At 39.1% G+C, this 27,815-nt stretch overlaps 2 protein-coding genes and 1 non-coding gene across 4 annotated transcripts in view; 2 read left to right on the top strand and 1 right to left on the bottom strand.

Annotated features, from left to right (window-relative positions):
• The window catches only part of LOC127525742 (F-box/LRR-repeat protein 7), a 48,186-nt gene extending 46,128 nt beyond the window's left edge, over window positions 1–2,058 (top strand). For both annotated transcript variants that reach the window (XM_051918548.1, XM_051918539.1), the window contains exon 4: window positions 734–2,058. In XM_051918548.1, coding sequence (XP_051774508.1) covers window positions 734–1,470 — 737 coding nt within the window. In that variant the 3' untranslated portion in view covers window positions 1,471–2,058. The remainder of the gene's footprint in view (window positions 1–733) is intronic.
• A 2,876-nt stretch (window positions 2,059–4,934) lies between these two features.
• On the top strand, window positions 4,935–5,007 carry trnak-cuu (transfer RNA lysine (anticodon CUU)). The gene has a single exon. It is a non-coding gene; the product is annotated as a tRNA-Lys (tRNA).
• Window positions 5,008–22,577: 17,570 nt separating this feature from the next.
• The window catches only part of LOC127523677 (chromodomain-helicase-DNA-binding protein 7-like), a 51,265-nt gene continuing 46,027 nt past the window's right edge, over window positions 22,578–27,815 (bottom strand). The window contains exons 32-38 of the mRNA XM_051914667.1: window positions 27,182–27,339; window positions 26,579–26,806; window positions 26,030–26,434; window positions 25,697–25,894; window positions 25,444–25,584; window positions 25,249–25,353; window positions 22,578–24,788 (exon numbers count right to left, since the gene is read on the bottom strand). Of these exons, the coding sequence (XP_051770627.1) occupies window positions 23,721–24,788; window positions 25,249–25,353; window positions 25,444–25,584; window positions 25,697–25,894; window positions 26,030–26,434; window positions 26,579–26,806; window positions 27,182–27,339 (2,303 nt within the window). The 3' untranslated portion in view covers window positions 22,578–23,720. The remainder of the gene's footprint in view (window positions 24,789–25,248; window positions 25,354–25,443; window positions 25,585–25,696; window positions 25,895–26,029; window positions 26,435–26,578; window positions 26,807–27,181; window positions 27,340–27,815) is intronic.

Genomic DNA, 27,815 nt, shown 5'->3' on the forward strand with positions numbered 1-27,815 from the left:
TCATGCAACACTTGGCTAAGTGCTAATGTATGCGATTAACGCCACAAAACAGGAAGTTGTTGTAACTCAGGCATACAATGTCCAATCTGCCCCAAACTTCACATTTGAGAAGAGTCCTGCCAATATTCAGTTATAGTAATAGCGCCACCCACTGGCAAGTGGCAAGTGACTGAAGTGATGTGTTTAACACTGAGATGCACTACTAGCAACATATTAAAATATGCAATCGAGTACTAAACATGCTAGCAACACTTAGCTGAGTGCTAAAGCATGCTATTATCGTCATGAAACAGGAAGTTGTTGTAACTCAAGCATACAATGTCCAATCTGCCTCAAGCTTCACATGTATAAAAAGTGCCCTGGCCTGAAGACATCTGCACACCAAAATTTAGTTATAGTCATAGCGCCACTAGCTGGTAGCAGGAAGTGTGGCAAATACAAATCTCTGATGTAGTCCTCCTATATTGATATACTTAAATGTATATTGCCCACCGTGCCTTGTTTTCCTAAAGCAACCGGGTGGCGGTCCCTTTCATGGCTTCTTGCAGCTTTAATTATTTTTGTTATTTAATTTGGTGATGCTAGAACCACAGAAATTATACACTTCATCTTTAAATACAAAGTTTTGGTTAAATTTCATATCAGGTGCTAAATTTGTTACATATTGTGTGTGCAAATGAAGATTTTTACATATTGTGTGTGCAAATGAACTTTGTGTCTTTGTTCTCTGCAGGGTGCTCTAAGGTAACCTGCATCAGCCTGACTCGGGACGTATCCGTGAAACTCTCCCCTCTTCATGGCCAGCAGATCTCTATCCGCTATCTTGACATGACTGACTGTTTTGCTTTGGAAGACGAAGGCCTGCACACCATTGCAGCTCACTGCACTCAGCTCACCCACCTCTACCTGCGGCGCTGCGTGCGTCTGACCGACGAGGGCCTGCGATTTTTGGTCATCTACTGCCCATCTGTGCGGGAGCTCAGTGTCAGCGATTGCCGCTTCATCAGTGACTTTGGCCTGCGGGAGATCGCTAAACTAGAGGGCCGCCTGCGGTACCTCAGCATAGCGCACTGCGGCCGCATCACAGACGTGGGCGTGCGCTATGTGGCTAAATACTGCATCAGACTGCGTTACCTGAACGCTCGTGGCTGCGAGGGACTGACGGACCACGGCATTGAGCACCTTGCCAAGAACTGCCTCAAGCTCAAGTCCCTGGACATTGGGAAGTGCCCGTTGGTGTCGGACGCAGGCCTGGAGCAGCTTGCACTAAACTCGTTCAACCTGAAGAGACTGAGTCTGAAGTCATGCGAGAGCATCACGGGCCGTGGGCTGCAGGTGGTTGCGGCAAACTGCTTCGACCTTCAGCTGCTGAATGTACAGGACTGTGACGTGTCACTGGAGGCACTGCGCTTTGTCAAACGTCACTGTAAACGCTGCGTCATTGAACATACCAATCCAGCCTTTTTCTGAGAGCTGCACACATGAGATTGTGTGGATGGATTTGAGAAGGTAATCTCTTTTGACCCGGGCCGGTGACGTCTCTGCTATACAACATAGCAGAGATTTGCACTGCTCCACCTCTGTATTTAATTTGCATGGTTGGGAGAAATCTTAACTTTTTAATTCATCTATTTATATTTTTATTCACTTATATATTTTTTTTTGATTACTCATCTTTTCTATGTCAGATTGTATTACATGTAACATGTACATTTCAAGCAATGAATTTTAATGAATGCAATTTGTTGATGCATAGAGGATTACATGATGTGACTTTAACCAGAAATGAAACTATTTTGCAGAACTACGGTGGCCCATAATTCAGTTTCTTTAGTGTTTACATTTGATATCTCTGTTATGAATGTTTTGCTTTGTTTCATCATGTAAGCCTTGTAATAGCTTGGTTTCTATCTTGGTTTCATTGCCAAGGAATTTTACCAAACAGTGCCATTTTTGCTGTGACGTTCACCTTTGTAATGGTCAATAAGGCTTGTTTCAGGTGTTTAACAAATGGATGACCACAGTGGAATAAAGAGGTCTAAGCCATATCAAACAAAATCATGATCTCTGCTTTTATCCATGAATGAAGATGCGCAGGTTAAAATGCAGATGATCTCATAATCAAGTGTCTTTGTCAATTTGCGTTCAAAGGAGAATAAGCATAGAGAAACGTAGATGTTTTATGCAGTTTATTGTGGAAAAAAATATCTTAGCGCAACGCTTTCTTTTCAAAAAAGATGCATCTATTTAGTTGATACCAAACACTCTACTAATGCTAATGTGACTAACCCCAGCTGTGGATCCATAACACTGGCAGTTAGTCCCGCTGGAGCTTGGTTACTATAGCCTCCCTCCAAAAAATCTCCAGGGGAGACTTTTTTTAGACATGATGAGACCTGCTGTGGCAGCCATGATGTGATGAGGCTCTGCCGTGGCGGCCATGACGTGATGAGGCTCTGCTGCGGGGGCCATGACGTGATGAGGCTCTGCCGTAGCGGCCATGACATGACAAAATCAAAGCAAATTAAATCAAAATCAAAGCAAAAAAAAAAATCAAAAAATACATTTGGTTGGTAGCTTGGTAGTTTGGTTCTGTAAATCAGCTTCTGGGCCAAATCCTGATTTATTGGGATCCATTCTTGCCCAATTAGTGCTTGGAGTTGATCACAATTTGTGGGCTTCTGCTTGTCCACTTGCCTTTTGAGGATTGACCACAGGTTCTTTATGGGATTAAGATCCAAGGAGTTGCTCCATTATGCTGGAAAATGCACAGATCATCACCAAATTGCCCCTGGATCATGGTAGCGTTCACCTTTTCTTCTCCGGACAATCAATTTTCCAGATGTCCCAGACAGTCGGTAGTGTGCTTCATCAGAGAAAATAACTTTTTACTAATCTTCTGCTGTCCAATCTTTGTAGTTTCTGCAGAATTTCAGTCTGTCCTTTATGTTTTTCTTAGAGTTTGCTGCCCTTTTTGACAACAGGCCATTGTCCAAATGTCTTGGCCTCACTGTGCATGCAGATGCACTCACACTCACCTGCTGCCAATATTGAGCATGCTCTGCACTGGTGGTGACATGATTCCATAGCCGACTCTTCAGGAGGAGACGGTCCTGGCGCTTACTGGACACTCTTGGACAGCCTGAAGCTTTCATCACTGTAGTTGAACCTCTCTCTTTAAAGTTCATGATGATCTGGTATATGGTTCTTTCAGGTGCAATATTATTTGCAGCAATTTCCTTGCATGTGAGGCCATTTTGATACAAAGCGATGACGGCTGCACAACTTTCTTTGGAGGTAACCATGGTTAACACAAAAACACAATGATTGGAAGCACTTCTTCCCTCCTGCTCTTATAATCCAATCAGAATTATAGAATTATTTCACCTAACTAGTACTTGTTCACATTTCCCCATGTGCTGATGATATGATTAGTGAAATTATGTTAGCTGTTTGTTTTTTTAGTGCCAGGGCCAAAAAACTGTGAAATTTGGATTGTTGTGATAAAGTTTTTTTTTTTTTGCTTTTTGCAATTATTTAAAATGCATCTGATCATAATCTAGAAACAATGTGAATCAACACAACAACAACGGAAACAGGACACTGCAAAAACAAACGTTGTCACTGCCAATAATTTTAGCCACAGCTGTAAATTATGTTTTTTGAAAGTGTAAAAATGCAGAATGTTTTCTATGAAGGTTGTGTGTTTAGGGGTAGAGTTAGGGATAGGGGATAGAAAATGTCATTAGCTCAGTGTAAAAACCATTACCTGAATAAGCTATTTTACATAACAGATGTTTTGTGATAGTTGTGATAGTTAAATTGCCCTTCGTTCTTCATCCTTCACACACCCTTTCCAACAGTGGCTCTATGATATTGGAATCTACGGGACTCATACACAACTATTTCAAAACAAAAGGTACAACATTCAGTGATGCTCCCAGTTACACAATCATATATTTATAATATATATGTTATTACCCACGTTTAAAGAAAAGAACAGGCGTCTAACGTAAGTACTGTGTGATTTTGGATTTTTATGATTTATAATGAAACACTTCAAAGCTGTTTTGACAATGTTGTAGGTTAAGCTGTTTTAGCTATCATCATCTAGCCGCTAACTGACACCTTGGTCACTTGCCACAGAACAAAGCTAACTGGCAAGGTAGTTGTGAGAAAATAGAAGGAAATGTAATCAGATTCATTTGAGTCTGACTATTTCCCAGTGATAAAACAGCAGTATAATCCAGTGTAATATTACATCCCTGAGCAGCAGAGCAGTCCAGGCTAACAGACACTATTCAACTAATACAATTAACATCACAGCCCACGGCAGTTCAGAACAGCAGTACATAGAAGAGTTTCCCAGATTGTTAGGGAAATCCCCATATATGAATATTTCAATAAATGTTTCAAATAAATGTGTCGCCTACAAGAAGTTAGGGTGTTTTTAGAATCTGAGTAAAAATCACATTAAAGCTAGCCTAGGCCTGACTATTTAACTGACCATATTCTGATAATAAATTACATTATTGATGCTGTTAAAGCTACCTCAGAAATGTATACCACCTCATAGTTTTTGTTATCCTCGGTGACACTTACCTTTTTAAGGATAAGCAGACTGGTTGTCAAGACAACTACAAAGAGAAACATATACATATTATAAAGTAGACAAGACATAGGCCTAACTACATTAGACAAATGAAGCTAGCCATTACTTATGTGAGGTTTGGGCACCACCTGCTGTCTTGACCCGCAAAATTCACGGAAAATGTAGAAAATCTATAGATTATGGACAAATATGTAGAGTGGATAAGGATGTGCATATTTAATAATTTGGATACTTTAGAATGAGTTATTCAAAAGCGAGATATGAAAGCCTTTTAGTTGTTTGACACTGATTCTTATTACGTATTTAAAATTGGAGGTCTTCAGCCCGGCTAGCTCAGTCGGTAGAGCATGAGACTCTTAATCTCAGGGTCGTGGGTTCGAGCCCCACGTTGGGCGACATACATTTTTTTCTGACAGAGAAAACTTTTAATTCTCACGGCGGCCAATCAACGGGAGCTACTCCATCTTTACTGAGCGAATGGCGTTCTCGGGCTTCATCTTTGTCGTAGTTCCTCGGCCAATCACGCGTCGGATCTTCACTTTGCAGTCGCCGTGGAGGCGGGCTCTTTTTTATTCACAGGAATACCCTGCCGAAATACTACTACATATTTATATTTTCTCGTATTTTATGATTCATTAAGGTGTTTATTTAGTGTCATGAACTATCAAAGAAACTATATATATATATATATATATATATTCCTTTGTGTGTTTATTACTATTATTATTAAATTGCTAAAGTATTATTATACTTTAAATACTAATAAGGTTTCTACATTTGTATGTTTACTACTACTATTATGTATTATTACTATTAATACTATTATTATTATTAGGTGGGTGGTTCTTTTTTTATCATTTTCCATGCTATATGTGCATTTATATATATATATATATATATATATATATATGCATAGTTTTATAATATTTCTCTTTGTGTTTACAACAATTATAATTTATCATCAGATATTTTTATCATATATTTTATTGTTAAAAATAAAACATTTTATTGTTCAGCTCACATCTGAGTCAAAATATTATTATTAGTATTGTTATTACTATATGCCTATATCTCATATGTATTGAATATTTCATTTCAAGGAACCCCAACAGTTAATTCCCACTAACACCGATCCTTCTCTTTATTAAGTAATAAAATTGAATAATGTATATAGATTTACTAAATATTAAAATGACTAAATATTATCAGACCTTTTTGCATCCCTGCAGCATGTCTTGGTCTAGTGAATATATAAGATAGTAGCAATTTTATATCATCAGATATTAAGAAAAGAAAAAACACTATTATACACTTTTTAATTTAAAAACAGGACAAGATGACAAGGTTAGTAATTGTACTAACCTTGCTCAGCCAACAGAGGGCAGTCCTAACAAACATGCAAATAGTCAGGCATTAAAGTTTTTCTTTGTAAGAAGAGATTTTACACATGAAAACTAACGTTCTGATGTTTTCAAAAAGGTTCAGGTCTGAATCTTTTTTAAAAAAAGATCTTTCCTTTCAAGGTTTTTGTGTTCTAGGCTGTTATGTTGTTTTTTGTTTTGTTTTTTACTGACAATAGCCTTGTTCATGAAAGATGGAAATTATAGAAATCTGTAAGAGCAGGAAAACTTTTATTGGTTTGTGAGGATGTTGCCATCTCACTGACTTTGGATAAGAGATATATACTGAGTCTAAGTTTGTGTTTTGCTCTACGTTATATAGCTTTTCCCCCTACTTAATTTTAAAACTAAAATGAAGACAAAGATAAACAAGCCAATGACATGGAAAAGTTGGCCACATATGTGATGATGTTAAACTATGAGTCATGCATGCCTGGCCAGCGGGGTGAGGTGGTTAGTTAAAAGGGGCGCAATGGCATCTGATGTGTCAGTAAAAAGTGTGCAGCACAGAGCTCTTGTGGGCTCAGGGTGGAAGAGGGTGTGCTGGAGAACAGGCAGTGCTCATCATAAGCTATATGAAATAATGAATCCTATGAATATGACTGGCAGACAGTCTGCTGGGGGAAAGTTTCAGGGCCATTGGAGAGGGGAAGATTTAGGATTTTAAATATCAATATCAGGAAAATTTCCACCACACTAGCCTATAGGCTAGTAGTTATAGCTGTATAATTGGATAAATTGAGTCACGATTTCTTTGTTTAAAATAGAGATCACAGTTCTCCCACCATCCTGAATATACAACTATAAAAAATAACATGCAGTTTACTAGAGGTTCTGATGAAATGTTAAGTGCTGCGGTCTATTTTATAAAAATATTTAATTAATTAGAATTAATTATTTTTAAAAATGGTTTAATGAATGATTCAATGACTCACTCATAAATACTCCACTGGTACATCCGAAATCACGTACTGTTTGAGTAGGTATTTCCTATAGCAGCTAATAAATGTCACGTTCACAGAAAACACCTTCTTTCTCATTGGTGGATATAGTGTGTAGTGTGTTTTATATAGTGTGTAGTGTACCTACCAGCGTCAGTTGCGTCATTTCACTTCCATTTATAAATCCTTTCCCATGGCCTCATGGCATAGAGAAGTGCCCATCGAATGCACACTTCAGAATCTTGGCGGAAGTAGTAGGTCGTTCAGGGGACTTGTGGACTACTGTTTTTTGAATACTCTGCATTCGGACATACTACTCTATTGGCATTCTGTTTTTAGTATGCTATATAGTAGGGAAGTATTGCGCACTTGTTTCATTACAGGATGAGACCAATTTTTGAAACAAATCTCTTGAATTAATGATTTAATGGTAAATAAATTTTTAATAGTCATTTGTCACCACCTACTGGTGGAATGATGTAATTGATACAGTCTTTATTTGAAGCGTCCTTACTTTCAAATGTCAAACAAGTTTTGATCACTACTGTAGACATCAGTGTTTATATTCGAACTATAAACATTTATCCTAGTACTTCTGTGATACTTTGAATGTTTGTAACACAGAAATAATGATACTGTGTGGTTGAAATGACTGTGAAGCTGTTTCATACACGACAACTGCGTGGGTCAGCGGCAGTGCCAACACAGATCTGAATGTTCGCTGTGATCGTAGGCCTACTTATCAAAGGTTTAATACACGCTATTTGTTGTCATTTAAAAAAAAAAAGCAGTGTTGGGCTCGTTGCTCAAAAAATGTAATTTATTACTCGTTACTAGTTACTCCTTTCAAAAGTAATATTATTACTTATTACTTTCTGGCAACAGCAATTAGTTACACTACTACCCTTCATGCTCCACAGAAGTTGTAATTGTGTATCTTCCCCATAAAAATTCTTCTAAAATGATACTAATAACATATTTCTTCCCTTATCATTTGACTGAAATCCACATTGCATCGCAGTCAGAAGTTATTACAAACACTCAGTGGTGATTGATTGTGACTTTCAAGTAAAAATGTTGTATTAATCTCATTAATTGTAATATGTGTAGCTTAAAGCTATTGTAGCTATAACTTCTCTGTTACCCATATACGATTATATTTCATGATGTATTTTATCAAAAGAAATCACATAAGTTCGTAAGAAAAATGTTTCGTTTTACAAAAAGATTTTTAATTATAGTAATGTAATTTATATCAGGATCAGAGGGATGTGGGTAGGCAAGCCGTGTAATGCCAGAGTAAAGTAATGCCACAACTTACACAATTGTGTTCAGATCATCTTTTCTCTTGACAAAATCAATGTAATGGCAATATTTCCATCCACTGAATATAAGCTTTTCTATATTTCAAGCTTGCTGCACTGGTGACTTCATGTGCCTGTGTGAGTTGTGAAAATTATAAAAAAAAAAAAATCTAGGAATTGTTGGATTTCAAATCAGTAGGGGTTGAGGCAACAAAAGTAACTAAGTAACGAGCTGTTTTATGAATGTTAACTATAATATTATTATTGAAATCTTATTAGCAATTAGTTACACAACTAGTTACTGTGAAAAGTAATATTATTAATGTAACTAGTTACTGCCCAACACTGGAAATAAGATTGCGTATATAAATCGAGATCGCGATCTTTTAATGATTAATCATGCAGCTCATTCACTATAGTCTAAATTGTATGTTGTGTGGTGAACTATACAGTACTATATAGTTCTATACATGTTTTATAGGAATTCAGGTGTCCCACACAAAGGTTTTCAGTTTTACAACTTCTGATTATTCATTTTATAGATAACAATGATCGTCTGAAATTCAAAAAAGATGGTTATGTAAAAAATGTCTGAGAAATCTGTCCCACCAAAATGTCAACTGACAATAAATAGCTAATAACAACAGACGCTAGACCACAGAGAGATTATCTAAATAAAATGCACTGATATAAATCCCAAAGAAATCAAAGGAAGCAAGAATTTAAGCATTGCATGTACAAAACAACTGAAACGTTCTTCAAAATATGTGTTTGTGTTCCACAGAAGACAGAAAGTCATACAGTTTGAACGACATGAGTGTGAGTAGGCCAAATAATGACAATATTAATTTAATTGATGTAATTTACTAGACTATATTAAGTGCTTACAACAATTACCCTACACTTCATTTTACTTTTATCTCCCATTTATTAAATTTACAAAACACAGAAATGTCCTCTATAAAAGCTTAAACGTTTGGTCTATATATACACTACTTTTAATTTCCAGCAGAGGTCCCTCCAACAACAACTCTCAATCCGTCTGACCATGTGCTTGCTGTGTGTTTTCAGACATTTTTCTTGATCATGGAGGAAAACCATCAGCCTGGCTTCATTCAGATATGGAGAAACAATAAAGAAAAGAGGTAAACATAAATACATATTAACTTGCAGCACAGGCTGGTTCTTGGTAGAGGTGTGATACATCAGTTTTTGTAGTAAAATTTGATTTTTATCATGTAAAGCTGAGTTTTGCCTCCTGTTGTTTGTGATCTATTCACATTGCAAGGAATGTCCAAAACCCTGAACTTGAAAGCCTGAATTTAGAGGGTATCAAATGATTAGAAATTGTCTCTTTGCCTTGAGATAATTCTATGAATCTCTTAAAGTGGCCCTAGAAGAAATGAGATCACAGAATCACTCATTTACATCAATATGTTATAAGAACCTATATATCAAGCTTTTGCCATAGTAATTTATGTGGTTTTTAAATATCACTTCTCGACTTCTTTTATATCAAGCTTCACAGCTTGTCATTCCGAGCATGTTTATCTCAAACAGAGATGTGTTCCTGTCAGATCCACACTTGATCTGCCGAGAAGCACTGTGGTATTAGTGCAGAGCCGTGAACTTCTTCTCCGTGTCCATGACGCATCCCCTCCTCCATTAACCATCAGGACATGGGGAGTGGAGGGGTGGGGGGAGGAGCTCTTTTGTCCTGAGCGGCGTTGTGGCTAATCTAAAGACCTGTGATGGACGCCTCTCTGGCGGCACAGGCCGCTGGACTCCACCCCTGAGAGGAGCAGGGGGGATGGGAGATCGCGTGAGAGGGCAAGGGGGGAGGGGTGGAAGGAGGAGGAGGAGACGTCGAAGGCTGGAGGAGGGGGGAAGGTCATTAGTCAGCATGGCGAAAAGGAGAACAGCAGGACACAGTGCCACACATTTATAGCCCCACCACCTCCTGCATTGTCCTTCCTCACAAGCCAAATGACTGCTGGAGGATTCACAGAGTTAAGTTTCTAATCTCTCTTGAGGGGGTTGGAGCGCCTCTTTTGTCATGGTAATCTAGAGTTTTGGGCAGGTAAAGTATGTAACACATGTAAATGAATGAATCTTTCACTGGAGGAGGAGATGGGAAGGTTTGTTTTAAGATTAGGATTGTGTCTGGCCAATTATATGTATTGGGACCCTGTGACCTGCGCTTCTATCTTTGGATTTCTATAGGCCACCCCTGTGTGCGTGACTGTGAAGAGAAAATGTAATATTTTTGCACCCAGCTCCATCAAAAGTGACCTTTACTGCTCAGCATGGCACCACAGCAACACCTGCTGTTCCAGTCCTCGAAGGCCATCAAACCACACGTCTCTCACAGCAGACACCCCTAAGAACTTCATTTGTCATTTAAAAAAAGATATTTTACTACCATGGTTGTTTTAAAAAATGTAGTGAGTTAAAGGGATAGTTCACCCAAACATGGAAATTTTGTCATCGTTTACTCACCCTCAAGTTGTTCCAAACCTGTATGAGTTTCTTTCTTCTGCTAAACACAAAAGAAGATATTTTGAAGAATGTCAGTAACCAAACCATTGATGGGCCCCATTGACTTCTGATGACAGAATTTTCATTTTTGGGTGAACTATCCCTTTAAACAAACTTGATGTGGCTTCGGTGACAATGCTGGCTAGAGATTGGATGTTGATTCTTAACCGTCTCAGTAGAGCGTCTATGTGCAGGCGGCAGCCAGAACTCAAGGCACAGACGCGGTCCAGACTCACGGCTGGGTTTGTGTGTCACGCTGATAAGAGATGCAGCTGGAGGGGAACCAGCCTCACTTGGTCAAAAGACAGCGGAAAAAGACGCCAGAACACAGATGAATGTGATCAAATAAAAAGTTGTAGACAACAAAAAACTATACTGTTTTTTCTATTATTATTTTAAGAGTAACATTACAAAGTGTGTAGCGAGGTTCTCAACTGGATTTGCTTCAGAACCCATATTTTAGGATACTTTGGACAAGTGGTGGCACCAAAAACTGTTTATTAATAAATAAACCAAAAAGGTCTTTGTAACTGATCAATGAAATGTATTAATATTAGGGCTGGGTAAAAATATTGATTTCTTTTTTTAATCGATTCTCATTTTTATGAACCGATATGAATTTTTAAAACCCAAGAATCTATCTTTGTCTATGCTGTTTTCAGTTAATGAATGAACAGATGATTGTAGCCTCTCATCCGATAAATCACAGTGAACTTTGTGCTTTGTTACTTTTGATATGAAACAAAGTCTCACGGTGCATCTGAAATCACGTTTTGTCTGAGTAGGTACTACATTTGTATTTGAACTTACTTCGTGAAAAAAGTACATTCTATATAGTATGAGTGTGTAGTATAAATGTAATCCGGACGTACTACATCCGCCATGTTGTCATTATCATGTGACTCACCAGTGTCAGTTGCGTCGCTTCACCTCCATTCATAAATCCCCTCCCGTGGCCTCATGGGATAGTAAAGTGTCCATCAAATGCGCACTTCAGAATCTCGCCGGAAATAGTAGATCATCTGGGGACTTTTCGCCTACTGTTTTTCGAATACTATGAATTCAGACATACTACTCTGTTGGGGATTCTGTTGTTTCATGCATACTATGTAGTAGGGAAGTATTCAATTTCGGACGTAGCATCAGATTTCAAATTCTGTCCATTTTATTATGAAATTAAAACAATAAATACCGTTTTGCTGCTCTTTAATGTGGCGTGACAGATCGCTGTTGCTGCCTCAGTTCAAGTGAAGCAGCAGCAGGAAGGGCACATGAACAGATCATCTTTTTTCCACTTTACTTCTAGTTACTGCACAAAATTAACATAAATGAACATCAGAAGGTATGTTGCCAGATACAGTACAACTTGCCAAAATCCATATCATGTCTCATGTATCGCTCAATCAGTGTTTCAACCACAGAAAGACGTCAATAGAATAGCTTGTAAACAATGCCACGTAATGTTACATTTACCTCAGAAAAGCCATTCAGTGACCAACCGTTACAAAAAAAATGTGTACTTAATTTTAATAATAGGCCAACTTAAGTAAAGTTCAAGTATTTTTAAATATACTTTATATAATAAGTATACTAATATCAATGTACTAGTAGTATACTTGCAAGTGTACTATTTCAATACTATTTGGGACTAAATTGGCCCACTTTTTAGTCTATAAAAGTATACTTTTGCGTATACTTTAAGTGTAACAGTAGTAAACTGAGTACACAGCTAGTTTACAACTACAAGTGAACTTATAGGTATACTGATAGCTTACTAGTTAAATACTTGTAGCACATTTTTAGTTTATGAAAGTACACTTCAGAGTATACTCAGTAAACTACTAGTTTAGTAGTTTTATACTGCAAGTATATTTGTAAGTTTTTTTAAGTGAACTTAACATTATACTTACTGTTTACTGTTTATAGTTTATTTTTGCATTGTAAGTATACTACTATGTTCCTATCTGGGTATTAATTTTTATACTTGAAATATACCTTTAACTGTACTTTAACTCTTTCCCTGCCAGTGTTTTTTTTTTTTTACAGTTGCCAGTCATCACCAGCATTTTTGATAATTGTCTCAAAAATGTCATGGCCCCCAGAATATTTTGTTGAATGACTATCTGAACATTCAGTATATCAAAATAAAGAACAGAGCCTCTGTTTTTAAACAACAACAACAAAAAACATTTTATTCTAGCTTCGTGTATTCTTTTTTAATCAAAACTTGAATGTTTCATAAAAAAAATATTTTAACAAAAGCTGAGAAAATCTTGTTTTTGTCAAAGTCTTCTTTCGATTTTTGAGTCCTTCCCAAAGTATTACCGCTACCATTGAAACCGCTACCTGATTGCCTAATCCTAACCCAACCCTAACTCCACCTCCACAAATGCCATCAGCAAGCGTTGTGTTATAAATGATGGGAAATTCTTTCAATGGTGGAGAAAGAGTTAATTTGAAGTAAATTCCTATACACTACTAATGGATTACACAAAAATTCACATACTCGGAATTAGGAACATATGTTTTCTTTATAAATCAATATTTTCAAACAATGTAAGTTTATAAGACAGTATGTAAAACTATATGAAAAAAGTATTTAAAAGGCTACTCAATCAAAAGAGTAAACACAACTACAAGCCAAGTATAGGCCTACTTAGAATACTTAATTATACTCGATCATAAGATTGAAGTATAGGCCAAACATACTTAGACTTTTCTGCCAGTACAAGTCACGTATACTTAAGTGTAATTTTAAATATATTTCTGAGAAGTAAATAAAGTATATTTCTGAGAATTACATAAAAATAAGACAAAGTATAATCTCTTATTTTTAGTTTAAAAGAAGTATACTAATAGCACACTTGAACAAACGTCTTTTTTGTAAGGGGAACTCGTTAATCATCTATGCTAAATATATGCACCATATTACATATTTGTTATAATTTTTTACTGTTCTTCAATACTTAATGTATGTTTAAATAAATTTGTCAAGTTTTTATGACAGCTTCCATTTAAATGTTTATATTTCAAAAAACAAATTGGAGTAGAAACAATTATATATTTATAAAGTTAGTATTATAACTTTATTATTATAAAAAAAAACTTCCTTGTGTGTAATTAAATGTTTTTATACAAATCAGTTAATTTTAACCTTCAGTATTATAGTAATGGATTATCTACTGGGGTGAAACAGTGGCTCAGTGGGTAGCACTGTCGCCTCACAGCAAAAAGGTCTGAGCTTTCTGTGTGGATGTTTTCTCTGTCTGCATGGGTTTCCTCCGGGTGCTCCGGTTTCTAGGTGAATTGGAGACACTAAATTGTCCGTAGGTGTGAATGCATGTGTGTGTGTGTGTTTGAGAGTCCCAAGCCATGTAATGGGAAGGTTGGGGAAGGACCTGGTAAACTACCCCAGAAAAAATCATTGCCAGTCTCTTGCAAATGGCAAGAGTTGGCCATAGAATCACCAAGAGTTGGATACGACTGAAATGGTAATAGATAAATAGATTATCAACTCACTCCCTGTATAGTTTATGTAAATGCCATGTACTACACAAATTAATCAATATTGAATCAGAAATGGAATTTAATCGAATCACAAGCTTGTGATCTTCATTGCAAGTCAACCTGTAAGTAAAGGAAAAAAAAAATGTCATCATTTATTACAACATCATTCCAAACCTGTAAGATGTTTGTTTATCTTCGAAAAACACAAATTGAGATACTTTAATGAAACCTGAGAGATTTCCCTCCATTAAAAATCCATTCTTCCAAAACACTGACACTTCAAAACATTCATAAAGAGACCATAAAAGAAATCGGTAACTTTACACATTACAGTGACTTACTATGGTAATAAAATTCTGCATAAATACATGCAACTAACCATAAACCAAACCTTAATCCTAATCCTATAGTATGTTGTAAATTCATATTACTCTGTACTTAAATGTATAATTACACTCTAATAAGGACACCTTAACATAAAGTGTAACCAAGTAATCCATATGGATCGAGTTTTATTCAAGTCTTCTAAAGATACAAGATCACTTTATATGATAAGATTTAATTTAGACCTTTATACACATACGTATAAACATTGATCAGCACACTTAAAATATGGTAAATAGAAGCTCAACCAGACTCAAACTTCGTTTGGTTCTCACAAGTCAAAACAACGAGAACCAATGTGATCTGAACCAACAGAAATCTCTCAGGTTTCGTTAAAATTGCTTCTTTTGTGACAAAAGTCATAAAGGTTTGACACAACTTGAGGGTGAGTAAATGATGACAGTTTTCACTTTTGGGTGAACTAACCCTTTAATCTAGTTTGTCATATTTTGTTCTACCTTGTGTATTTTTGTTAATAGACATGTTGAACAACCTTTTCTTTTTGCTGTCTGTCTAACTTGAGTTTCTACTATAAATGACAGATGAATTTGCACCAAAATACTGTAAAGTTTGACAACCTTTGACATCAGCATTAAATTTCAAACATTAATAAGTCTATTTATGGTTAGAATAATTTTATCATTACCATTTAGCATTGTTGTCCTCAACCGGGTCAGAACAGACAACCCACCAAAACCACTGACTTTTAGGGTCTTGTTTACTGGACAGACACTTTCATCTAATAACAGGACAATTTAAGACTATAACACTGAGAGTTGAGGATTTAACATCAATTTCTCTCAGAGATGAGAAACTGCCATGTGTTAAGTTATGCATTCCTCTCTTCCACCCCCATATCAGCAGAAGTTGGGCAAAACATTCTGCAGCAAATCTTCCTGGGCGAACAGGGCATAATGAGGTTGTTTGTGTAGCGCAGGAGCGTTTAATTTCACAGTGAAATACAGCCCGTCTCTGGGGCCTCACAGCTCACAGACACTGGCTTTGGGCAATATGGCTTCTGATGAGTCATACCTGTGCTGAATAATCAGTCTTCATCATCTCAACTGTGACAAGCACAGACCAGCAAACATGAACAAGAGGCTTTCAAGTAAGCTGGTGGACATGAGTGTGGTCTTTTGTTTTTTACAAAAAAAAACTTAGAGGATTTTCTCCCATAGTTTACCCAAAAATGAGAACTGTGTCATCAAACCTGGCAACACAGACTCTTTTCTTCCATTAAATTCAAAATGATGTTAGACAGGATGTTCATGCTGCTCATTTTCATACAATGAAAGTAAATGACATTATAAAAGTTGACACAACGAAATCTGCCATCTTTGATATCAAACTTTACGTACCACATCAATACATGAACGTACATAAGATTAGAGAGCTTCGGAGGATATTCTCAACTGAAAATTCAGACTTTTTCTTCACACAAAGCTATGACATGACTTTCAGAAGACTTCAAATATAATGTAATTGTATCTTTCATGGTGCTTTTGGTCATTTTTGGAGCTTGACATCTGTTCACCATTAACTTTCATTGCATGGAAAAGAGCAACGTAAACATTCTGCTAAAATCGTATTTTTTGTTTCTTGTAAAAGAAAGAAATTTAAACAGTTTTGGAACGATATGGGGATGAGTAAATGACATATGCTTGGGAGAACTATTAATTTAAAAAAGCTATATTTCTATTTTTATATCCCTCGCTGTTTTCCACAAGAAGCTGTCGGTAGTTTGAAGTTGACATCTGTTTGCACTACTGAGTGAGAGCGTGCAAAAGTGTGTGAGCGCAGTTTGAGAAACAGGCCAGGCGAGCAGTCGGCATGACACTTATCACCCAGTCTGCGATTGATGCTCTGCCTCTCGCCCTCAATGTCACGCACGACACATCCGTCTCCGGGGAAAACAGGAGGTGTGAGAGCGTGTGACAGTTTTAAATCCCCTCAGCCGGGGAGAAGGACATCGACGCTGCATCTGATAGAGCTCGGCAACGTCCCTCCCCCTACCTGTGTCACCGGCGCAAGATACTGTGATCAATCACGTAACCAAGACGGCGAGGCACTAGGTCGTCAAGGCGACCGCAAATCGCTCTTTATCGGAAAGCTGCAGAGACAGGCGGCCCGGCCAACTCCAGCTGGAAATGACATGTTTATTGGCTCAGAATAAGAATCAGCTGGCCAGAGCCTGACATTTGATGAAAACAGTAGTTTTTAGGCTCATTGGCTGGGTGCTTTCGACGGAGGGACCGATGAATAGACGCTATATAACCCATGCTTTTTGTGACACATCTCCTGGAATCGTGTAAGAGGAAACTGTAGGTCATCGGGATCACATTCCTGTGCATTCTGAATATTAAAACAGTTCAGCGGCTGAACAGAGCATATAGTAAACGTATGAACAGATAGAGGATCTCTGCCGCTAAATAAAAGTGCGCCGAGCCCCAGGCTTGCTGAAACAGACCTGTCACAATAGCTAATGAGCTGCTCTCATTAAGGGAGAGTCCACCAATTAGCTGATTATGTAATAATAATTTTGATTAGTCGCACCTCAATGCCTCCGGTCATTTCTTCTGAGAGAACACACTTGCGTCAATGAATCAGTCCTAATATACTGTCAAAAATGTGATAAATCCTTTGGGGTGTGTTGAAACTATTATTTTATTTTTAAAGAAATACACCACTGCAAAACGGAAGTCCCGCCTTAAGCCCAGTTCACACCGCCAATAGCTATGGCTGTGTTCGAAATCGAGCCCTATAGACCTTATTTACCAGAGAAACAAGCGCGCCGCCATCTTTAGAATATTGTCTTTGAACTTCCGTTTTTGCGGTAGCTCTGTATATTTCTATGGCATCGCTGTTGAAGAATAATTAGCTGGTGAAGTGGATTTACCTGTTGTAGAGTTAATGAAAGTTATCATGAGCATTGTTATGTTTAAAGCAGATGTCTTAGCAAATGTCAGTAGACCGGGAAGATTTTAAAATGAGCAGTTCTTTCATAAATACATAAGATCACTGTGGAAATACAAGCCGGAAGTCAAAAGACAACGAGCACAGCGCTGAAAAGGGGCGGGGCTACATAAGGTCTATACCCTCATTAACTATTCCCTACATTACTCCACTAATATATAGTCCACTTGAAGGAGTGAATGAAAACGAGTGAGTGAATTCGGACGCTGAGTGCGCCGGGAGGGCTACCGCTTTTGCATAGTTCATCTTCTGGCAAGACGCAGGAATTCATTCAACACGACCGTCACAGTGCATTATGGGTATTTCTCTAGCCGTTGAGTGTACACAAGCAGCAACCTCCCCCCGTTTCTTTTGAAGCCAATACAGAAGTGACTTAAACTGCAATTCATCAACTGGCCGCTAGGGACAGGCTCCAAAAGAGAGCAGAATCTCATTGAGCCCCATGTTAAAATGCCCAACTTTACAGCAGAAAAAAAAAACGTTTACAGCCTGGTACAAATTGTGGTTTTGGTCTATATAGCTAATTTTGCCCTTCATGACAACTATGAGGGGGGTGAATTTTTTAAATAACTCATCAGTTTAAATTATATTAAGCCTTAAAGTTCTGCAAAATTAAGGGCACAGCCACTTGAGTGACAGGTGGATTGCCGCTGCCGTCATGTCACCTCAGCTCCACCCACGTCCTGCCTCTTTGCCCGTTCTGTTATCCAGGAGTGACGCATGGTGGCGCGCTGACAAGATGGCAATGGCCGGCTTTAGAATTCAAAAATGCTCTTCAGAAACCTACGGGTGACATCACGGACACTATGTCCATATTTTTTTTTACAGTCTATGACTGTACATCAATTGCACACTTGTTATTGCGATGCATTGTGGGATTGAATGAGTCCATTCGATAATGTCCACTATGGTTACAGACGCCACTACAAATGGCTGTCCCCTCAAATAGTGCTATTTAGGGGTGTAGGGGGTGATTTCGGTAAATGTGTTTCCGTTGTAGTTTATGTGCATGTTTTAATAAATAAAAAAAAATATCCGACTCAATTGAGCACAAAAGTTTATGCACATTTTTTAGTATTATATCTATTGACTTTGTCGCTGTATGTCGCTAGTCTGTACTGTGAAGATGCTTCTCTAGTGCTCTCTCTGTAATATTATTGATAGACTGCATGTCGGGCAATCATAAGCAAAATTTCCAAATTTCCAAAGCAAAAAATGCAATCATAAATGATGTATTGACTGCTCACTGCATCATAAAATTAACAACACGAACTATCAATGTAAGAATCAAACTCATGAAGGGTGTTTACATGACGTACATTTATTTCTTCACGCTTTATTTATACAGATGACTACTGATAACTCAAAACGTTTCCCGCTCACAAGATTTCTGCGAAAACTATTAAAAACACTGTATTATTAGTTGGTGAGGTCACTTTGTAAAGAAAAACTACACGCCTATAGACTGAACAAGTAATACGCACAAGTAATACCCAAATCGCATAAAAAGTTTTCAATTTTAAGTTGAAAATGGTGTCGTGTAAACGGCCCCAAAGACTGACGACTATTTCCATGCATCATTTTATTATATCTATGTATGGGGTTACAGTCAAATCATATAAAACAGTGAAATCGCTCCGGAACTGCCCTGTCGTGCCTGCACTTCAGATGGTAAATTGAGAGTTCCACTGACAGTCTTCACTCTTATTGGATGTCACTTGCAAAATTTGTTGCTTATTTGAATAAAGTTAAACTTTTCTGAACTTTTGTTGCGTGACTTGTGTCATTTGACACCCACATTCTGTAGCCAATAGAGTACCTCAGGGATGACGTGTTTTTGTAGGCAAAACCCGGAAGCGAGTTAGCATTTTAGGACTTCCGGTTCCATTGCCCCGAAGTCAATAGGTTTTTTGAATGGGTTTTTGCTAAATCGCCTGAAATAAGGTTTGTGGTTAACAAAGCCTCTAAATATTTTCACGTTTTGATCTATGAGATAAAACACACCAGTTATAACCCGCTTGTGATTTTTTAAACCTTTATTGTGTCTTAAAAACAGCGGTTGCTAACAAATTGCTAAAAGGGACTACTTCCTTTGGTGGGGACTTTAGACGTCATCATGACAAACAGGACATTTGGACAGCATTTCTCATAAAAAAGTGGATAAGTATTCATACACAGCACAGATCATAATCAGCGAGCATGTTTTTAAATAAAGTTGTTTTTTTAAATAAAGTTTGAGGAAGCTTGGTGGTGGTGACGTTGATTCGTGACCATGGTGTGCTGTAGTCCGTTTATAGCCTACTGTTAGTTTTTTTTATATCTGACGACTTTATTTAGGCTCCAAAATGTATAAATGTTGTGTTAACTTGTAAAGATGATCTTGTCAGACAAAACGTGTAAGTGTCCTTTGTTAAACAAAGAGCTTATTTTTTGCAATTTTCCAAAAGTCTATGGGAAAAATGCATTGGCTTTCGATCGAGGGAACCCATGCGCCACTAACTTCCGGATTGGCCTACAAAAACATGCCATCCCTGAGGTACTCTATAGTCTCTGTTGCTCATGTCATCGGAAGTTGCCAGCTCTCCATTGAAAACGAACTGGATCATGTAGCTTTATTACTGCGTGTTGCTGGCGGTGTGAACGGGACTTTAAAGAGCCTATTACTGTTTTGTTTATTCTAGATCTGTAATTTTGACAAAAAGATAAAGCAGAGTTTGGTCTCAAGTAGTCAGGTGCTGAACATTCAGAAAAAAAAATAAACTTGTCTTACAAAAATGACCACTGAGCGAACTGACTTTAAGGGACTTTGGAAATACATAGTAAACATCTTTTAGTTTTGTGAAGCTTTTGTGAAGATTTCATTGGAAATTGTTAAAGGGTTAGTTCACCCAAAAATGAAATTTCTGTCATTAATTACTCACCCTCACCCAGTGGTTCAACCTTAATGTAGTTCCAAACGTAGGTTCGGGAGGAGCCTAAACATTCAGTCTTGTCAATCATCATTATGAGCGTGTATATAAGCAGCAGTCACTGCGTCATCCCTCCTCCTCTATTTCTCTTATTCTCCCTCTGCGCAGTACTATTATAGGGGGGTTTAACTCGGAGCTCGAGCCGAGCCTCGGGTTTGAGCCTCTTTCGAGGACAGCAAGCCAAGTTTTTTTTTTACCATTCAGATTGAATGGGCAGGTGAACTTGTGAAATGTTATGAAGAAACGAGAATACTTTTTGTGCACAAAGACAAAACAAAAATAACGGCTTTATTCAACAATTTCATCTATACCCTGTCAAATCTCCTACGCAGTTGACAGTGCAGCGCTTCCGTGTTTACGTATGAACGCCGGCTCAGTATTGGCTGACGATGTTCACGTGAGCATCACGACGCATATGTGTGATGTTGACGCAAGAGCCGGCCAATGAGCTGGCGCTCTGACGCAGAACAGGGAAGCTCTGCAATGTTTTCAACGTAAACTGCGAATGAGAATGACAGGGAAGAGAGGAAACTGTTGAATAAAGTCGCTATTTCTGTTTTGTTTTTGCACACAAAAAAGTATTCTCATCGCTTCATAACATTAAGGTTGAACCACTATAGTCACTATTTTAACGGTGTCTTTACTACTTTTCTGGACCTTGAATGTGGAAATTTTTTTGGTTTCTATGGGAGATAAAACCTCTCGGATTTCATCAAAAATATCTTAATTTATGTTCTGAAGATGAACGAAGGTCTTACGGGTTTGGAACAACATGAGGGCGAGTAATTAATGACAGAAATTTCATTTTTGTGTGAACTAACCCTTTTAACCCTTTTGGTGGTTCAGTGCCAGAAGTCCTCTTTTACAGATGACTACAACAGCACAGCAGCTGCAGCCAAGGGAAGCATTCAGTTTGGCCTTCCTGAGAAAGGGCCTCTCCCAAGGAAAAGCTGCCAGCTCTAATCCCAGCGGCCCAGCGTTAGTGAACTGTGCTGTGTTGCCATGTTTGACGCTCAGTGGCTAACCACTACCTGCCTCCTCGCCAATGACAGACTTCACACCCAGCAGTCAGTGGTTTGTGAAGGAGGCACGATGCCGGCGGTGACGAGCCCTCTGCGAGCGACTGCGCCATGTGTCAAGATGGCACATAATGACAAGGAACCACAGAAGATTTTCAATGCCACAAAAACCACCCTGACAACACAATAACTCACTCTTCATTAAAAACAGGAAGCAAAAAAAAAAAAAAATCTATTGAACAAATGCAACAGCAGTTTGTCTATAAAGGACAAGGGAAATCATTTCCCTCATCCAAAAACTCAATTAACGTACATTAACACCTCAGGACTTCCATGGCAACAATAAAAGGCACCATTTTGACAACTCCGTGTATGAGCACCTCCTGTCCAAATCTCAAACTCTATCTCCTGCCAAGAGCTGCATGCTGGGTGCACACGAGACCTATGGATTTCACGAGCCACTTCATCGGAAAGTGCAATTATGAAAGATGTCTGTCGAGAGATGGGGAAAAAAGCCTTGTTCCAGGCGTTAGGCTCATAATGGCTGGCTACTGGAGCGGACAGAGAGCCCCTGCCATGTCCTCCCGTCCTGTCGGAGCGCATTATGTCAACCGCTCCACAGGACTGATGGTGTTTATGATGGCTAGAGTAAACAGGCCTGTCGGAACCTCTTTCCCCGGCAACCAGGTCATGCAGCGCTACTGTATGAGGCATCTAATGCAGAATCATTCAGTTTTCAAATTCTGTTCTTTAAAAATGAAATTTTAAATATCAAAACTTAATTTTAATTGTATTTAGTGCTTTTAAAGTCTGTTAACACCTACATTCAATATAGCTTTAGCTAAACATTTGGTGCTAATGATAAAAAAAAAAAAAAATCTTCACAATTGTTTCAAATAAATCTAACTTAACAGATCAAACACGTGAACGTAAAGGGAATTAACCATTTATTCCGTTAGATGATATATAAAAGGTTAGTTGTCGACAGAGGATGCTGTTTGACATCCCCCACAGAGCTACACAAACAGAGTTTTGGTTTCCTAGGCGAATATTGTGAGTCACTTTTATTAAAAGCATCATTACTACAGTTGGCAGCAATTTACAGTTCATCATACATGATGGTTTCAAAAAAAAAAAAAAAAAAAACCACTCACAAAAGAAAAAACAAAACAAAAACATGTACAACATTTATGTCTGTAAACTTCAAGGCTAGTTAGAATTGAGGTAATGCTGTTCAGCTTTGTGGCTAAAGTAACAAAAGTCCATTCAAATAGATAAAGGTACCTGATTTTATTCTTACACCAGTGCATTAACATGGATACAATGAGACAATTTGACTGCAGTAATTTATTTCATGTCGCTTTTTCACACTTTCAGTCAAAAGAGTAAAATCGAACATTCAAAAGCTGCCTTCGTTATTGCTGTCTCCACAGGTTGAGAGGTCTCCTCACCCGTTTGGATTGTCAGTGTGAGAGACTGGGAACAGTCCGAGTGTAGGCTATGATATGTGAGAACTTCGCCCGCTCCTCTCAGCAGAACAGTACAACGAGAACCACGATTCTTCTTCAGCAGCGGAGAGTGTCTTAATGCCGTTAAATTGTACACCACTGAATATTACGAGATGCTACTCATTGTTACAATATCAACAGTAGAGAAAGAGAAAAAAAAAAAAAAAGACAAAACAAAATAATATTAAAATAAAGAGAGAGCAGCATAGCACTATCGGAACCATTAATTCCTATAATATTTCAGGAAATTTCCATCTCATCTAGAAGGCACCCACACAGTGCCAAAGACTTCAAAAAAACCCAACAAAAACACAAAAAGAAAAATACAGGGGAAAAAACCCTTTTGACATCCGCACAAATCTATGTCTGTTCGTGTCATCCCTGGCTATGCTAATGGTTACAGAGACAGCTTATTTGCTTTCCTGTTAACTTTACCTGTCAACAAAAACCAAACGACCAAAGTGTTTTGGATATTGAGTTGGCATGTAAACTCACTAACCATCCTGTCAGAGTTCAGTGTGTCTTCCTCAGCCCTGGGAAAAATGTTAGAAGGCCTGATTCAGTTTCAGTCACTTTTGTCATCCTCATCAGCAGGGTCATCATCGTCCTCATCATCATCGTCATCATCATCATCATCGTCGTCCTCATCATCCATTCCACCTTCCATGGAGTCCATTTCCTCTACCGGCCCTGCCAGGTCATCATCTAGTACTGATGAATCAGCAGTCTTGTTCTGGCTCTCCTCTGAGTCACTGTCTTCAAGTGTGTTGTCAGCAGTTTCGACATCAGCCGCAGAGGCATTCTGGTCCTGATTTGTGCCGGGCCCTTTGCTGGACCCCTTGTCCTCACCGGCGGCCCCTAAGGCCCCGGACACAGCACTCTGGAGGTCAGCTAGAGAAGCTTGGGGGAAGCCTGGGAGGCCCAGGCCACCAAGGCTGGGGGGTAAAAACATGGATGAGTAGAAAAGGCCTGGGGCCATGGTGGACAGCAGGAAAGGGTTAAAGGCCAGCGGGCTAGTAGACATGCCGGCGGTGGCAGCAGCGGCGGCCGCAGCAGCAGCAGCTGCATTCAGTGCGGCAGCGTCACCCGTAGCCTCGGCAGACTCTGTTTCACTTGGTTTCTCGGCTTCCTTCTCTTTCTCATCTCCTTCCTCCTTGGTCTCCTCATCCGTCTTCAGGTTGGGATTTTCCTCAGATTCAGCCTGTTCTGTACCAGACGCACCATTGGTCGCCGTCGCAGCTGCAGCCAGGTTTCCTCCAAATAGACCCCCCAGACTGAACATGTTGGGAAGGCCACCCATGCCAGGAAGCATGAGAGGCAGCATGGCTGCGGCGTGCTTGCCGTCCGCTCCCCCTCCGAGAGCAGGGGGAAAGCCCATGAGGCCAGCTGCCAGCTGGAGGCTCTGGAGGTTCTGCAGGCCCTGCAGACTGGTCAGGTCCATACTGCCAAACAGTCCGTTCATCAGTAAAGGATTAACACCGGATGTGGAAGCTGCTGCTGCAGCCGCTGCCTGCGCTGCTGCCGTCGCCTTGGCGATTTCAGATTTGGGACGTCTGCCTCTGCGGCGCACGCCCTCCTCTCTGACCACAGGCCCAGTCAGGAGACGGTCAAACATGGACTCTGGGAGAAAGCCCTGGGAACAAAAATAAATTATTTAAGGTATAACTTACCATTACAAAGTTTGGATTAATAAAGATTGTTTTATTGTGTTTTTAAGGTCATATTGTAAAATATTACAACTTAAAATAACTTATATATTATTTATTCCTGTGACGGTAAATTTGAATTTTAGCAGCCTTTACTCCAGTCTTGAGTGTCACATGATCCTTCAGAAATTCTAATTTGGTGCTCAAGAAACTAATATATATATATATATATATATATATATATATATATATATACACTAACAAAAAAAAAAATGCTTAATGTGTGTAAACTAGAAATCAGGACTATTTAATGAATATAAAGTTTGAAAGAACAGCATTTATGAAATGGATCTCTTTTGTAACAACTGTCTTCACAGTCACTTTTGTTCAATTTGAAGCATCTTTGCTGAATAAAAGTATCAAAATTTAGATAAAATCAAGACTCACCGATTGCTTCACAATATCTGTCCAGTCTGGGGCGATGGCAAATTCTGGATTTTCAATCAGCCAGCGTGGTAAATCCTTCATTGGAGGGGCCATGGCTCCTCCCATCTGTAGTCATACAAGTTATAAATGTTGCAGCAAGTGTAAAGAATATTTTGGGGGAAATAAAATGGATCCATTTCTAAAAAAAATACTTGCCTTTCTTCCATTCCTAATGTTAACAACAGGGACTCTCTCCTCTCCGGTCAGCGTGTTAATGTCTATCTTGTTGGGATTGCGGCATCTGTGCCTTTTCTGTTTGGGTTTGGCAAACTGAGAGAGGAGGAGGTCCTCATTCTTCTAAAAGATAAGAACAAGTGAACTCTGTAAGATAAACTGCATACAGCAAAGGACATTCCCACATCAGCCAACAGAATAACAAAGTTAGGCGGGTACAAAGAATTGCACTCACTGGTACGTATCCAGGCACATCCATAGTGTAGGTGGGGTGCTGTCTCAGCCATTCCCGTAGGTCCTTAGTGCTGGGACCATCTTCTCCTTGAAGATGGCTTCCCTCTTCTAGGCCTTCACCAGGGGCTTTCTGTGCAGGAGACGACATGGGTCTGTGTGCCCGCCCATCTACAAAAGCTTTGGTCCCATCTGAACTTTCCTGTAGAAGCAAAGAAACATAAAATGAGAGAGAAAAAAAAAATAAAATAAATAAGTGTGGGTTTAAAAAAAGAAAAGAAAAAACAAAAAACAAAAATGGCATTACACCCACATCACATCCTGACAGGATACGTACCACATTCAGCTGTCCTCTCTTGTTCCCCATAAAGAGCAGTTCCAACCCCTCCACATTTTTCCTGCGACCTCTTTTTCTCCGGTTGGGGAGTTCAGTGTCAAGTAGAGAGCCGTTGGCCCTTGGTCTGGAGGAAGCGCCTGCTTGCAGCAGCTCCATCTGTGCTTTCAGGGCTGCAGAGGAGGCCATGGCTCCAGGGAAGGCAGAGGAGGAGGAAGAGGAGGACACACTGTGCAGCGCTTTGGTCAGGTCTATGGCCTGTGCCTGGCCTTCTGCAGCATGGGACTCTCGTAGCTGGGCTACCATCTCCATCAGGTTCCTGCGCTTGGCAGCACGCTCCGCCTCGATCTCCACCTTCCTCCTTCTGCGTCTGCGCTGCCGAGGTACTGACAGGCTCAAAGTTTCATCCTGGACAACAACATTGATAGTGTGTTTAATCAATGTAACTCCTAAAATCTATTTTATAATGCTAAACAAAAGACAAAAGGTGCATTGGCACCCATAGTGAGTCTCAGGGTGCTGTTGGGGGGGGGGATTATAGGTGGGACTTGCCTTGTTGACCTGTGGTGACATGGTAAGGTCCTCACTGCCACTATAGCTGGTCTGACCCACCATTGAGAGATCACCAAGACTCCGCCTCTGCAGGGGGCTGTCCGTTGTCATGGAGCTGTAGCCAGGCAACAGGCCTGGGAAGTCAAAGAACTGCCTCCTGTTGAAAGGCCACTTGCCCTTCATGACCGCTTCACAGATGTTGTCCATACGATTGATCATTACCCTGTCCTGAAGTACAAACACAGAAGAGCAGCACAAGCGTGAGCGAGCGTGTGCGCGTGTATGCATGCATAATGAACTGGAGGGTACACAAAGGGTATCTCATTTTCTCCATTTCAGCTCTGGTTTCATGTCCCAAGGATCTTATAATGAAATTTTGCTCTATTATAAAAAAGGAGGAAGCTCTGAAACTACAAGTACATTTTTTCCATCACATCGTTGTTTTCCTCAAAGATTCAAGTTTGGCTTCATTTATCTTTAAATAACTTTTGTGGCAAACACTATTATTATATGGTAGAAGAAAAGAAAAGCTGGATGCATAAAAAAAAAAAAAAAATTGACAAAAAGGGAAGCAAAAGATTGGAAGGGATTGGTTTGACTAACCTTGGGCCAGAAAGAGAAGAGTGAGCGTTCACTGAACATCTGAGAAGCTGATGGCTCAACGTCATCAACACTGAAGCAGTCCCTGGTCTCATCGCGGGCTGTGCTCAAGGAGGCGTTACTCTCCTCATCAAAATTCTTCCTCTCAGAGGCGGCTCCAACTGCAAATCAAAATGATCTTTCAATACAAACAAGACTGCAACAACTTTTAAAATCAAAATCTATGCTATGTAGCCAAGTACAGTCTCTGGAAAATGTAAAGCAAGTCATTTTTCTATCCCAGTCTAATATGCAGAGAAAAGATCAGTGTAAATGCTTTCAGAACTGCTTTAGCAGCCAACACGGTCTCAACAAGTGGACTAAATTTAGGGCAGAATAATCTTTTTGTACAACCAATAGAATACAGGGGGAGTGTCCAGAAACAACAATTTTTATAGTTCTGTTTGGTGTCAGTAGAGGCACATAAATTACACATTTTAACTTAAAATTCCCAATTAAATAGGTACTCCTCAAAGTAAAATTACAGATGATTGAGTGGAATTAGCCTAATCCTAGATTTAGTAATATAAATGGAGAAAATAGAAGCCTGATTTAAAACTGGTTTAATTTGTTTTTGGAGCATACAAAAATGCTTTAG

The sequence above is a fragment of the Ctenopharyngodon idella genome, chromosome 2 (assembly GCF_019924925.1).
Source record: "Ctenopharyngodon idella isolate HZGC_01 chromosome 2, HZGC01, whole genome shotgun sequence".
NCBI lineage: Eukaryota > Metazoa > Chordata > Actinopteri > Cypriniformes > Xenocyprididae > Ctenopharyngodon > Ctenopharyngodon idella.